General features: G+C 48.2%; 1 protein-coding gene across 1 annotated transcript; it reads right to left on the bottom strand.

Annotated features, from left to right (window-relative positions):
* Window positions 1-9,339: 9,339 nt before the first annotated feature.
* On the bottom strand, window positions 9,340-14,964 carry NIFK (nucleolar protein interacting with the FHA domain of MKI67). The gene is made up of 6 exons (XM_064434989.1): window positions 14,798-14,964; window positions 14,593-14,718; window positions 13,936-14,044; window positions 11,855-12,066; window positions 11,086-11,166; window positions 9,340-9,901 (listed from the first exon to the last, which is right to left on the bottom strand). Exons 1-6 carry the CDS (start codon window positions 14,939-14,941, stop codon window positions 9,722-9,724), a joined length of 852 nt encoding a protein of 283 aa, XP_064291059.1. The 5' UTR covers window positions 14,942-14,964; the 3' UTR covers window positions 9,340-9,721.
* Between the last annotated feature and the right edge of the window lie 13 nt (window positions 14,965-14,977).

Raw genomic sequence — 14,977 nt, forward strand, 5'->3', positions numbered from 1 at the left:
TTTTTGCCATCAGGTTGCAGAGCAATACCCAACTGCTGCTTTGGGTGAAGCCATCGGTGCAGGCCGAGCGCAGTCTGGAACAGGCTGCACAGATGCAAGAGAAAGCTGGGGATATCAGTGCTTAAAAGGATGCCAGGTCTGAGTGAACTGAAAGCAGGTGATTACAAACCAGCTTTAGAAATTACCATGGTTCTCACCCCAGGCAGCAGCTAATCTCCTGAGAGCCCTAACTGGCTAAGCACTGCCCACAGCACAGACACCACAGCTCTGCCTCAGCACAGCCCCTGCTGAGTGTTTCCCCTCCCTGCTTGGGCTCTTCTGCAAACAGGACTCCTCCAGTGTTCTGCCCTTCTCCTGTTCTGCAGTCTCCCAACAGCAGCTGAGGACAGAGATCGTGGGTACATTAACAAAGGACCAATCACCCCACTTTGGATCTGCTAGAACTGCAGGCAAAGTTCTCTCTGAGAATCCAGATAGTTCCTGCTCTGTTCCCAAAATACCTTCCTCATCTTAAGCAACAAAATGAGATTAAAACGGAATAGTAGTAAGTTAGGTGAATTTTGATAAGCAATATTTTGTTTAGTTTTAATAAGAAATCAATAACTTTGTATCACACACTTATTGTTGCGTGTCTCACATTTGCTGTAAATTTATTCTCTTCAGTATTACAATGAAGAAGCATTTACTTTGGAAATCTCCCAAAACTGCCTTCTGATATAATTGTATGTTTGCCCTTTTTTCATAGATTCTTACTTCTGGTGATTCTACATTCACTGTTTTGGCAGCCTAAAGCTTTGTAAAGAAATGCTGAGAAATGCAGCTGGCATAGGTTGAAGTATTTTTTTTCTCCCTTCCTAGGGAAAACTTCATAGAAAATATTACTTTTGTTCTCTTTTTTGTTGGAAGGCTTCAGGGGACAACAACTGCACAAAACCTAGAAGCTGCCTTGTGCAACTGGCAGGTTGTGGACATGGTCTTTATGCGTTTTCTTCACATTTTTATTTTAAAGCATGTAAAGTCTGCACAAAAATAAATTTGTCACATAATCATCTCTAATATTTGGATTTTTTTTCCTGTTACTACATGACTGTTTCCTTGCTCCCTGCAGAGACTTTTAGAACAGTTTATGCCTATATTCAAGACATTGTTCCACGAGCAGCAGCACTGATGATGCCTGGCTTCTCACAGGTCTGTGTCCTTTGTCCCTCTAATCCCCCTGCTCTCTCAGCAGCCCTACCTTCCTTTGTGTGTCCTGTGCCACTCCCCTCCAAGGGGACACGGTGGCAGGTGGGTTACTCCAGGGCTGTATCCCAGTGCAGATGGAAGGGCAGGCCTCCATCACAAGGGATCACACCAGACCCGAGCTCCCTGCTGCCTTCCCCCGAGGCTGGCAGTGATTATTTCTCTCTTCTATTCTCATGAAATTTGAGATTGTTTCCTCCCCCCTAAACACTGAGAAGGGAAAAGGAGGGGGTTAGCCTGACAGCTGAATAGAAGCAGACAGACAGACTGGTCACATAAGCCTTGTTTTCATTAGGAGAAGAAGTCAAAAATACATTGCAACCTGCAGGTTTTCTTCCAGCTTTTTAAAAGTAGGAGGTGAAAGTGTTCTTGTGATTCTTGGTCTTTAGGTTTCTTAACATCAATCTTCAGTATTCTTTAATTCTGCTCTTGATTCTGAGGCACAATCCATCAGCATTCCCAGGGCCATCACTCTGCATTAGTTCTGGCACGCCTGTGACAGAGCTGCACATCCATGGCCGGCGACAGTTCCCCATGGAAACACCGTGAAGGCACGGCAGGATACCCCAAGGGCAGCCAGATCTAAGCTTCTGGATGGAATCCAGACTGCAGGGATACCTCAGCTTCTCCAAAGTTATGGTTAACTGTGCTATTGCTAAGGAGCCCTTGGGAATTCATCCTGGGGTGCAGAGAGGACTCTCTAAATGGAGGAAATTGGAGAAACCACTGGAGGAGCTGCTGCCATCACATGAGACTGCTTGACCAGGCCTTCACTACCAGTGGCTCAGCAGCAGGCATTTGGTACCTAAAAAAGATACTTTTTACTATGCTCTCATTTCTGAAAGTCTCCATTTACTTACCTGTCTCCAAAACAGAGAGACCAGTGCAGTGGAAAAGTCTCCTGAGAGGATACTGTTCCCAGTGAAGCTGCAGGCATCTCTCTAATCAGTCCACTGCAAAGTACCCTGCTCCCTGCTTGCTGAGAAAGGTTGGACACAAGGAGCTGTGTGCTTATACACGTGCAAAACAAAGCACAGCTCATCTGCAAGGTGAAAAAAGACATGAACTTATGGACATCTGCAGCAAGGGCACAAAAAGCTTTAAGTAAGGGCAAAACAAAGTCAGAAAGCTTTTTTAAATATAGAAATGTAAGGATAGTCTAGCTTTCAATTACAAACATTGCTCATTCAAATGAAAACATATCAGTAAAACTAGTGGGAAGCAGATGGATGGACTATTTCAGCAGAAACACTGACTATACCTGAATGACCTGCTCTTCCCCTTTCCTTCAGGGCCCTTTTGCACAACATCTGCTCAGGAATCTGAGAGCCTGGTGCTTCAGGGAGAAATGTTTTTATTTATGAATGACAGTATGATGATGTAGCTGCCCTTAACAGCAGAGGACAGCAGTGTCAAAGCCTGGCTGTCCCTGGGTTGCTTTCCTAGAGTTGAGCACACTGCTATGCAGACTTAGCCACGTTTCCTTTATGTGCTGTCCCAACTTGACTGCTTACATGGCTAAGGGGGAGAACAGCTTCACTTGACTCATGTAGCAATGGATCTCTCCCTTTGCCATCTCCTGGCACTTACATCACCTGTACAGCCTTGTGCCATGCTGAGGAGAAGGCTGGACTGCTGCTGGCACAAATACCATGGGCTAACATGAGGTGAAGTCCAAGTACCCAACTTGTGAGTGCTGCTGATCCTCCTCTGGCACAGGTCCCTGTGTGACTCACCTCTTCTACCCCTCACTCACCTGGGAAACAGGGAGTAAACTCCTCGTCCATGCTGCATGAGAACAACACTTGAGACAGGGAAAGCACAAGTACTTCAGATCAACGTGAAATTTAATAATTCCTCGTTCTTCCCTTTGCACATGGCAGTTGTCACAGCCCCAGATCTGAGCACTTTCAGCTGACACAATGTGCTCCCGCACCGCTATCTTTAATTGGCACTTTCCTGCCAAGCCTCAGCGTTTTGCGTCGGACTTTTTCCACGTGAGAGCTGCCACGAACAAAGCATCCCACTGACCCACTTAACTCCACGTGAAGGCACATGAAGCTTCGCTTCAGTCACCAAACAGAAAAGAAAACACAAGAGCAGAAGGTTTTGATTAAAGGGAAATGAGCAAATGGCTTCAAGGGCCATGGAGTGCACACTGGCTCGTCTACGTGTGCTCACTCCTTGCAGACATTTGGCCACCCAAGGAGAAACATCCTGTACAAAGCAGGTAGTCCTCAGGCAGTGTGAATTGGGTTGGATTTGAGATTTCCCGTTGGCAGGAAGGTCCTGTGAGCCAGGTGACATCCCCACAGGCTTCTTTCCCTGACCTGGACTGGAGTGACTGCCTCCAGGAAGGCAGGGAATGGTTCATTCTCCCTGACCAAACATCAAGGAAGGTACCAATTAGTGTTAATTGTGGCGTTCTTTGTTTTGTGACCAGAGCCTGAGCTGAAACCCCCCAAAACTGAACACAGGCTACTGGCAACAGTTTTCCATGCTTTCTGAGCTGTGCTAGTTTTAATGCAGTAGCCTGGAAGATCATCTCTGGCCTTACAAGGCATGGGCAGCAGGTCTTATATTTGCATCACAGACTGTATTTTTCCTGGCTGCCCTCAGGCCTCTGGGAAGAGACATTTACAGGTCAAACTAGAGTTCTATTTTGTCTTGCACTTAAATTTACATTAAACGACATTTCATCCCCATTTCCGCTTCCCTCATTGTTTGCCAGTTACACTGTTTCACATGGATTTACCTCTTCCTGTGCTTGTTCTCTGTAGTCATCTGCTGATACTATTTTATCTTTTTTCCACCATCCAAACACAATTATGCTCATATCTCCTTTTTTTTTAATACTTGCACATTGCACGTGCACATACCTTACCAGCATGGGTTCTTTCAATATTTGAAAAACATTTCCTTTTATCCTCACCCAAATATTAAGCCAACTGGAAAGTGACACATCAAGGTTAGGAATGCAGTCTGCTCCTGACAAGGAAAAAATGCTGAGCTTTGCAATAGAGGCTAAGTGGATTAAGATCCTTTTTAAAGATTAGGTCACCCTTCACCCCAAATGCAGATTTCTACTGAAATTAATGTAAGCTCTTACAGAATGCAATGGGAGGGCTGACATTGAATGGCAACACAGCAAACATACACTGGCAGCCCACCCAATCCCAAGTGTCCAAATCACTAACTCCAAATGAGTCTTAACAACCAGCTGGTTGATTCTGCACTATATATTAACAGGCAGGATTTAATCTTGTAAAATTATGAGCTGATCGGGGAAAAAAGATGAGGTAGTAGTTCTCAGGATAAAAACTTAGTCTGTGATTCATCTGATGGAGCTGCACTGACATTACACCAACAGACACATTTGCCTTGGGAGAATCCATAGTGCCTCTGGAGCTAGTCCTTTGCACATGCACAGCTCCTGCCAGACCAGTCACAAAGCTCCAGCAGTTCCAACCTGGAATTTTTTTTAAGGATATAGTTCAATAGAACACACTGTAAGCACTGCCCTGTTAATAAACCACAAACAGCATGTCTTTGTGTGGGATAGCTGAAGGAAAACTTTATGGATTTGTCTTACATTCCCTCTGCCATCACCTCTGGGCAGATGGACCCAACCCTCTTCTAACAGGCAGACCTGTAAATGCAGTCCAGCACCTGAAAATCACACCAGGGCCCTTCCAGCTCTCACATCAACAGAAATAAAAATAGTGCAGGTGACAAAGCAGCTTTGCTGCTGCTGCTGCACAGCTGGCACACACCCTGCTCTCTCCCCACTGCACGGCTGCCTTGTGTGAGAAACACTAACTGAGCAAACACAGCAGAGGCAAGTCCTGCCTTCACCCTCAAAATGCTGCAACGCTCTCAGCCTTATGAAGCCACCCTGACAGAAGCAGCTCTACTTCCCTGCTTGTTTTAAAGAAACCAATACACCAGCAAACTGGGAGTTTGTGCAAGCCCTTGTGGGAAACTGGCAGCAATGCCTCACTGCAGAGCAAGCAGCCTGATTTCCACATCTGCTCACCAAGGCTCCTCTCAGTCAGCACTGGAAAAACACACAGAAAAGAACAGGGCTTTCCTAAATCACTATCATAAAAATGGGATTTGTTCTTTCCTTCCTATTCTTTAAAACAAGATTAAAATCCAGGCCAAGCTGCAGTCTCCATGTGATGGATCAAATGGACAGACAGGGAAAGGAAGCGAGCCCAGTGCCTGTGGCTCACTGCAGGCCCCACCTCTCTGTCCCAAAGCCCTGCAGAGTTAGTCCTCACAGTTCTGCCTCTCTTCAACAACACATTCGAGGTCTATCATAAACCAGCATTTTCTTCCCTGAACAGAGCCAAGACTTGTGTAGGAGCTTCTCTGCAGCTTCTCCTTTCCCAGCACAGGAGAACCGCATGGTTACCGGCCACAGACATGCAGGTGTGTAACTACTCCAAGCCTCCCAGGACAGCCAAGATCTCTGCTCCTGCCATATGTTTAATTAATGCTGGGTGTCAGAAGTGATGAGAGGCCTTGCTGCACCCTGCATGGAAGAAAATGTTTCACTTTAGGAAATCTCACTCACACAGTTAACCATTTCCTCAGCTTGCTCCGACAGCTGCTGCCCTCGGGCAGGGAGGGATGTGCCTGCATTAGCAGTGCCAGCAGCAGCCTGACACACAGAATGGCCTCCCCACCATTCCAGCAGCACCCTGGGGTGGTCCCCAGCATATCTCTGGCTAAGAAGTGCAGATTATTGCTGCCTAGAGTTAGACATTTCAAGAATCTGGGGGTTAGATGGAAAAGTCGGGAGACAAGGATGTGTTTGAACAGCATCTTGGACAATGAAGGAGTCTAGTCCAAGAGGATTTGTGGATATTCCTGGAAAACACATAATGGAGATCACATTCACTGTTACCTGCAGCTTTCACGTGCAGCACCCTGCCCAGGCAGGGATGTGCACAGCACCTCACACAGCCCAGCCCAGCCCAGCCAGCTGCATCACACTGCAAAGTGAGAGCCAAGCTCCCCAGCACTCTGAAGGAAAAGCTGGGAGAGGGGAATTTGCTGGAGCTCCTCTCTGCCTCACTGGTTAGTCGGAGAGGAGAGCACGTCACCCCTCAGAGCCATCTCAGTCCTCCCTTGCACCACGAGCCATTTGCAGACAGGTTTTAACCTCGCTGCCCGGGGCTGCAGCCATTCCCAAAGCCAGGTATGCAAGCAAACAGGCTCGGTCCTGGCAAGAGCAAGTGTCACTTGCCCTGCCTGCTCTCCTCCTTCACTTGGCTCAAGAGCAAGTACCAGCACTTGGGCTGTGATGGCAGCACATTCCTTATGCTCCGTGCAGCCTGGGCATCCCACAGCACATCCAACAGGCAAAACAAGTAGGAAAACATAAAATTGCATCTTTAATTCTGAGCAGTCTAACCCTGCCACATTCACCAGTATCTTTGTCTTGAGAGGTGAGCATTGCCTTCATCATTCCTTCCTTCCCTCTATCTTGCAGCCAATTCTGCTTTTCTCCCCCACCCTCTCTACCCCCCATTCTTCTTTTACTTCCAGTCTTTCTTGTGCCAGAAAATGCTGAGCACTCTAAAACCCTGCTCCCTCCTCCAAACCAGAGAAATTGTAATAAATGAGTGTAAATTAGCAGGCTTGGCTAGCACCTAAGTTTCTCAGGCTTGCAAACAGTAATACATACATGAGTGTTCAGCAAAACAGCTCCACAAAGTCACTCATAACTGAAAGGCAGAGAACTTGCAAGTCATGCCTTGAAACCACAGCCCCAACACTCCCAGCATCCCAGTAAAAACAATTTGGAGCCTGCCCTAAAATCAGTGGCCAGGAGGTTTGTGTTTGTCCAAGATGAGCAAACAAATTACTGGAGAAATGAGAAATAAAAATCAGTGCAGGGACTGGGGCATAACTCATGACACAGCACATCTGTCCACTTGCTACGGAAACTATGTTTGGCAAGTATCAGGTGTCTGAATTTCTGCTTACGTACATCTCCCTGGACAGCAGTGTATTAATAACACAGGCAGCCTAAAAACAGAAACTATCACCAAGAAAAGCTGCCTTCTGCTGAGAGCTCCTTGCTGTAGCCTGGGTATTGTTGTGCTTTCCTCAAACAACACGGAATTTTGCTTCCTTTCTGTTCAGAGTTGCCATCTAAGCTGATCTCAATTGAAGGAAGATGAACAAAACAAGAGGAAGGGAAAGGAAAATTACAGCAGGAAGCAACCCTTATTGTGAGCAGTTTTCTTGAACGTCTTCCCATCAGGGCTCACACTGCTATGTGACTCTGGAGAGCCAGCAGCAGCCAGGGGTTTAGCTTAAAGGCACAAACCTTTCCAAGAGACCTCCAGAAGGCAAAGTCCCTCATGCAGGGGACATGCAGGAGCTCATGCAGCCAGGCAGGACAGCCCTGGCACTGCAAGCAGCATGAGAAGCCACTGAGTCAAATGTGGAAGAAAGCAGCAAGTGGACACAGGGAGAGGCAGAACACTGGGCACAGAGAGGAGCACAGCAACAGAAGCAGAGTGGGAATGAAACCAACTCCATGTTCAAAAGGAGGCCAAGGCTTTGGAATGGGAAGCACAGGAATGGAGATGCTCAGGCTTTGGGAAATGTGGAACTGCACCAGAGAAGTTACTCTGGATAAACTAAGTTTTCCAAAGAGCAGCCTAGGAAGGAGCATTTGTGGCAGCACCACAGAAATGGGCATTTTTGGCTAAGATCAGTATCAGGTTTCTCATGTATTCTCAAGCCGTGTTAGAGACGTGAGTCACACCAGTGCAGGCACTCACTCCTCGCTGCCTGGAGAGGCTTTCCTTGCGATGTTTCCCAGGAACCCTTGTGCTGCGGCATGGCCACACAGCTGAGCCGTGCTGCCCCCCGGTGTCAGGAGATTCAGCTGCCAGCAGGAGGAACGCAGCCTCATTTCTACTTCATCCTAACTCAACAGCCATCTTTATATGCCCAACACAAAGTCAGGAACATGGATTTCAAAAGAAAACTGTCTATTCTGGGCAGATGCATTTTGCTTCTTCTCTGCTGCTCTTTGCTGTATGATGTCAAGGTAGAAGTCTTTCAGAGCTGCACATCAGATACAGACATGCAATTTCTGCCAGCCATTGTGGTGGCCAGGTATCTCAAACCTCAACTGAGCGTGTATTTCCCAGGGGTTTGGGGTGCAAGCACTGCCTGTTTCACACCAATCAACACACAGGGAAGGAATCCTGCAGATGGACACAGCAGCACTTCCATTAAAAGGCAAGGACTGTCCGTGAGCACTGGGCTGGTGAAGAGATTCCCCTGGCCTGCCCCAGGTGACAAGCATTTGATATGAAGATGCACTCATCCAAGTGTTTCCTCAAGAAAGGAGAATGATCTAATCTGAGTCACTTAGACAATGTCATTATGATCCCATGATTACTCCAGTGATCAAGCCAGATAGATCAGAATCAACAAGGCAAATGGTTTAGATTAATTTTTCTCTGCCAGGACTTCAACTGAAGTAGACAAGGAATTAGTGCCAGCCACCTACCTAGCTGGTTATTACCACCTGGGCTTTCCTCTAAAATCTTCTGCCGACCAGCAGCCAACAGCATTAGAGTGTTTAAGACAACAAAAGATGAAGGCTAAGCATGTGCACAGAACACAATCTGCGATTTCTACAGATCTCAGACTTGAATTAAAATCCAAATTCTAACTGCACAAACTGCCTGTTCAAGCAGGACTCAGTATCTGCCATCTGCAATGACAAGCTAGGTGGAACAAGAATGGATGTTAATGCATTACAAAAAGCTACACTCAATTCTCTGAACTCGTACTACTGCTGACAAAAACCTGCCTTTGCACTCCTGGTTATTACAATATTTCAATGTGCTTATCACTCCCTGGAGCAGAAGACACCCTTGGTTTCATGCAAGCTGTGAAACACACACAGTGACAAAGGACACAGAACTGCCAGTAGAACTCAGACTGCTCTGATTATTGGTGCATCTTCTCAAGAGCCTCAATTGGTGAAAATATGTGAGAACTTTCACAAAACACAAACATTCAGTTAAACAGAAGAACCATTACCAAGAGCAAAGCAAGTTGAAAAATGGTAATTTTTTTTAATAAGCTGTCATTAATTATAAATTTAAGATACAGTTGCTTGCATTAGCAAACTCTGAATGGATGCCTCACATTTTCTTTCCAAACAGTGAGCACTATAAATGAATTTTAAAATTAACTGAAGATTCTGGACTACTGTAGCTGTGTCACAGCACAGGCACTTGCGAGCACAAAGTCAAGAATATCTTCATATGTCCCTTGATATCTAAACCAGAGGGACAGGATCTGTGAACAGAGTCCTTGCCTAAGAAAGCCTGAAACAGCCTAGGCAGGATGAACCAAGCCAGGGGGGAAGACCCAATAGAAGCTCCACCTCAACAAGTTTTAAGTTGAAAAAAATATGGCTGTAGTCACAAAAATTTTAAGTCTTTTTCTGTTTCTTCCGGCTTGGCCTTTGCCTCGGCTGCTTCTTTGGTCTCTGCACAGCGTTCTTAGGGCTGGCAGAGGGGAGCCTGAGAGTCACTTCATCCTCTGTGTCATCATCCATCCGAGCAGCTCTCCGGCGCTCGAGCACTGCTGGAGTACAGACTGGAGTAGGATCCTGAAGAGATCAGAAAAACAGGATTCACTGCAAAGCCATCTGCCAGAAAAAGCCGTCACTGCCCCTGTGGTACAAGACACCTCATTCCAGCTCTCCTTCAGAAAATTGTTTACATTTTATAACTAGCTACTTTTGTAGACATTATTTCTTTGGACAGAAGTGTCACCTTCAAAGAAGCGTATGTGAAAGGCAAATGGAAATTAATTCACATTTTTTAACGTGTTGTTACGCACATTTGCTGTCTAAACTTTGTATTTTCTGACTCAAAGCATCATGAAAGTCAAGTGGAATATAATCAGGACAACGGGCCAGGGGGTGAGGGATATATTTGAGACTGGCATACAGAAATGCCACATTCAATTTTACAACAGAGCTGGAACATCCCAGCTTCGTTACCTCAGTAAGGCCTCAGAACTCAGTTGACAGAATACATTAGTTATCCTCTCTTCCTCACAAGCAGCCATGCCCCACTTACCACAAGTAAACCCAGTAACAATAAAAATCCCCAAACATACACTCACCCCCCAACTCACAACAATGATGAAACAGAACAGAAATGTTAATGCCTTACAGACTTTTCAGACTGTCAATATCTCAAATCTCAGTCCTAATGACCTGAACTTCCCTTTCATCCTGCTGCTACTTTTACCTGGCATTAAACACCAAATACTGTGCCAGGAGAGCACAGGGTAGGAGGGACAGGACAGTATGGGAATGGGGACAGACAGCACTGGAGTGTATCAGCAATTCAACTCCCTTTTTATCAAAACAGGCTGGCATTGAAACACTGTCCAACAGGACTCCATCAAGGAGATCATGTTGTCCCAGGGTAAAGCAGAGGTGAGGGGATGTACCCTGCCTGGCCCAGCACCCTGCACTACCACAGCCTCAAGGGAGTGCTGAACAGCAGAGGCTGACACACTGCTGGTCACAGCGTGCTGAGCAGAAGCCTTTGCTGCTGAATACTCTCACAGCAGAAGGAAGCACGAGGATTCTATCACCCTCCCCCGTTCCAGAGTGCAAATGCATCTCAAAGGAGCTACTTCTGTCACAAACATCCCTCAAGGAAACAATATTAAGGTGTTTTTGTGTTGAAATCAAATTAAGGTGCCAGCTGAAGACTTCAAACACCCGCCCCAATGTGAATGGTGGCACTGGTCACCACCAGGACTGGTCTGTCTTACCTGGCTGCTCAAAGAAACGTTCAGTTTTGGCTTCTTAGATGTTTTAACTCTTTTTCTCTTTTTGCAAAGCGCCTGTGCAGCCTAGGAAGCAAGAGAGATCAGGTGGATCACTACACACTTGTGTGAAGATGCAGTCACAGTTCACAGATACAGTTTCATAGTCACAGTTCATAGATTTGCTTCATAACTACAAAGTCTTTGCTACAGCAAGTAGGTTTAAAGAAATAAACTGACTGACACAGAGGTGATCTGGTTTGAACAAAAACACTGAAAGCAATGCAAGAAAACGTGCTACTGTGCATTTTTAAAACATTCCATGTTAAACAGCATTAACTGCTCACAACTCAGGTACTTGACCCAAGCACTCTGCAGAGAAGGAATATGCAAGAGCTGTGGAGGGAAGTTCTGGTCTTGGGACCTGCCTTCAAACCCCCACTCTGCCAAAGCCCTTCTGCTCTTTGGTGATCTGCCCTCCAGTACAAACCACAGAGTATCCAACTGCTTGTACCAACAGAAGAAAAGGAACATGTGCCCTTTGCTGTTACTTGTTATTTCTCTACAAGTAAACACACAGGCACATGGAGTGCAGCCCAGCAAGAGCACCACGCTGAATTCCTGCTGCTTCCAAATAGCTCCTAACACAAGTGAGCCTCCCTGGGGCTCCAGCTCTTTTGCCAGTTCCACACAAAACACACGATTTCCACGCATTCAGCACAACCCTACAAACACATCTTGCTTAACACACTCACTGAAGCCATGCCCAACTTACAAATCCTGGGAAGTCATACTCCAGCCCCTTGTCAGCCAGCTTCTTCCGCAGCAGCCTCTCCTTCCGCAGCAGCCGCTGGGTCATCCTGGCCTTCTCCAGCAGGGAGCGGGCCCTGTTGTAGCGGCGCACGGCCGGCTGCGACGGCTTCCGGAAGATCTTGTCACAGTCCTTGAACAGCTCCTCGTGCACCCTCTCGGGAGGCACGAACTGACCTGCAGCCACACGGGACACGGCTACAGCACGGCTCCCCTCTGCCACGGGCACACACGGCACACACAGGGCAGCCACGGCCGCAGCACCGCGGGGCGGCGCGGCCACAGAGGGAGAAACGGGGGTGGGTGGGGATGGAGGGGGGATGGAGGGGTGGGTGGGTGGGTGGATGGGTGGATGGGTGGATGGATGGGTGGATGGATGGGTGGATGGGTGGATGGATGGGTGGGTGGATGGGTGGGTGGATGGATGGATGGATGGATGGATGGGTGGATGGATGGATGGATGGGTGGATGGGGGATGGATGGATGGATGGGTGGATGGATGGATGGATGGATGGGTGGATGGATGGGTGGATGGATGGGTGGATGGATGGGTGGATGGATGGGTGGATGGGGGATGGATGGATGGATGGATGGATGGGTGGATGGATGGGTGGATGGGGGATGGATGGATGGATGGATGGGTGGATGGGTGGATGGATGGGTGGATGGGTGGATGGATGGGTGGATGGATGGGTGGATGGGGGATGGATGGATGGATGGGTGGATGGATGGGTGGATGGGGGATGGATGGATGGATGGGTGGATGGGTGGATGGATGGGTGGATGGGTGGATGGATGGGTGGATGGATGGGTGGATGGGGGATGGATGGATGGATGGGTGGATGGATGGGTGGATGGGGGATGGATGGATGGATGGGTGGATGGATGGGTGGATGGATGGATGGATGGATGGGTGGATGGGGGATGGATGGATGGATGGGTGGATGGATGGGTGGATGGGTGGATGGATGGGTGGATGGGGGATGGGTGGATGGATGGATGGATGGGGGATGGGTGGATGGATGGATGGATGGATGGATGGATGGATGGGGGATGGAGGGATGGATGGGGGATGGATGGGTGGATGGATGGATGGATGGATGGATGGATGGATGGATGGATGGGGGATGGAGGGATGGATGGGGAATGGATGGGTGGATGGATGGATGGATGGATGGATGGGTGGATGGGTGGGTGGGTGGATGGGTGGGTGGAACACTTTAAAAGCTTCATCCAGAAAGATCAGACAGAATTGTTTTACAACAACGCCGCTGTTACTATGGTATTTTATGAAAAATCCTTTGCTAGGATTTTTCCCTCCTGGGAAGCTGAGGAGTCTCAAGAAAGACATGTAAACAATAACTGTCTGCTGCTGTGGAATGCAACAGGTGCATCTCCCATTGGTCCATGTGGATTGTTTTCACTTGAGGACCAACCACAGCCACCTGTGTCGAGGCTGTGAGCAGTCACAGGATTTGGTTATTCATTCTGTTCTTGTCCTTTGTAGCCTTCTGATCATTCTTTTCTCTCTGTTCTTTTAATACAGTTTTAATATAATATATATCATAATAAACCAACTTTCTGAAATAGAGTCAAACCTCTTGTCTCCACACATATTACCAACACACCTCAACTCCTAATCCTTTACAAAGTGCTACTGTTGCCATGACTGAGGAACTCAGTGATTTCATCAGTCTTTTACTCAAAACCTCCTTTTTTCCAACCTTACAGACGACAACTGCAGCAGTTACAAATGCCAAGCAGTGTCCATGTGAAAGGAACTGTCTCCCCAGCACACCCAACTCTGTCCTGAGATGTCATCTTACACTGCCACTGAGAGCAACATCAGCCCAGGGAAAAACCAGCAGCAGTGACCAAGAGCCTGCTGGGCACGTTCTTCACACATGATGAACAGCTCAGCCCCACAGAAAATACTTCTGGGACAAAACTTCATTAAAAAACCCCTAAGATTACAGCTGAAAAAGGTAACTGAAATAACAAGTTTCCTTTGCATGCTACAGGACTTACACTGCAGCTCGTACTTACACTTCAGCAGTCTCTCAGAAAACAGGTAGTTGTTCATTGTGTCTGCAACAATCTTGGCCACATCATCAGACTCAAACTCCATAAATGCATAGCCTTTGCTGCCTCCAGTCTGCGAGTGACAGGGCAGAAACATCAAACTGTGCTCTGGTACCTGAAGGGCTCTATTGAAGTTATTTTATTCTTCCAAAGTCATAGGCCATCTCAGATAACCACAAGTAATTTCACAGAGGTCACTAAAATTGTGAAAAACACAATGTAGTCCTAAAAGACAGATTTAGTCCTAAATTGGCATGACATTATTTGTAAAATACATATTTGTACACAAAACAAACTGCTCACAGGTATCTACTAGCTAAAAAAAACAAAGCTGCCCTGCATTGCTGCTGTTCCATTGTTCCATGTTTATAACGCGACAGCAAACCCAGAAGTGAGAAAAAATTAGATTTATCAAACACAACAAGTAAGTTAAAACAGAAGGGTGGCACTTCAGCTGTAGCTCGAACCGGTGCGCTCCGGCACTTCCCACTGGAGGGAATTTACTCACGGAAAAAGGAGCCCAAGGCCGTGCCCAGCGCCGGCCCTGCCGCTCCCACCGGGGCTCCGAGGGCCGGGGCAGCCCCGGGGCCCGGCCCCGCTCGGGCCCGCAGCGCCGCTCACCTTCTTGCTCCGGGAGAGCCGCAGCCGCGTCACCGTCCCGAACTGCCCGAAGTACTCGCGGAGCTGCGGCTCGCAGAGGCCCCGCGGGAGGTGCCCCACGAACACCACGCCGGGCGTCAGCTCCTCCTGCGGGCACAGACACCGCGCCGTCAGCCGGGCCGGGCCCCGCCGCGCCGCCCCCGCCCCGCCGCGCCGCCCCGCTCACCTGGGCCGTGCGCTTGCTGCGGGCCCGCTGCACCTTCTGCTGGAACTGGCGCTGCAGCCGCGGCTCCAGCGCCAGCAGCGGCGCCGCCCGGGCAGACGCGGGAGCCGCGGGCGCCTCGGCCGCCATGGCCTCCGCCGCCGCCATGCTGCCTCCGCGCGGCCGCCGGAAGTGCGTCACTGC

The sequence above is a fragment of the Passer domesticus genome, chromosome 10, assembly GCF_036417665.1.
Source record: "Passer domesticus isolate bPasDom1 chromosome 10, bPasDom1.hap1, whole genome shotgun sequence".
NCBI classification, from domain to species: Eukaryota; Metazoa; Chordata; class Aves; order Passeriformes; family Passeridae; genus Passer; species Passer domesticus.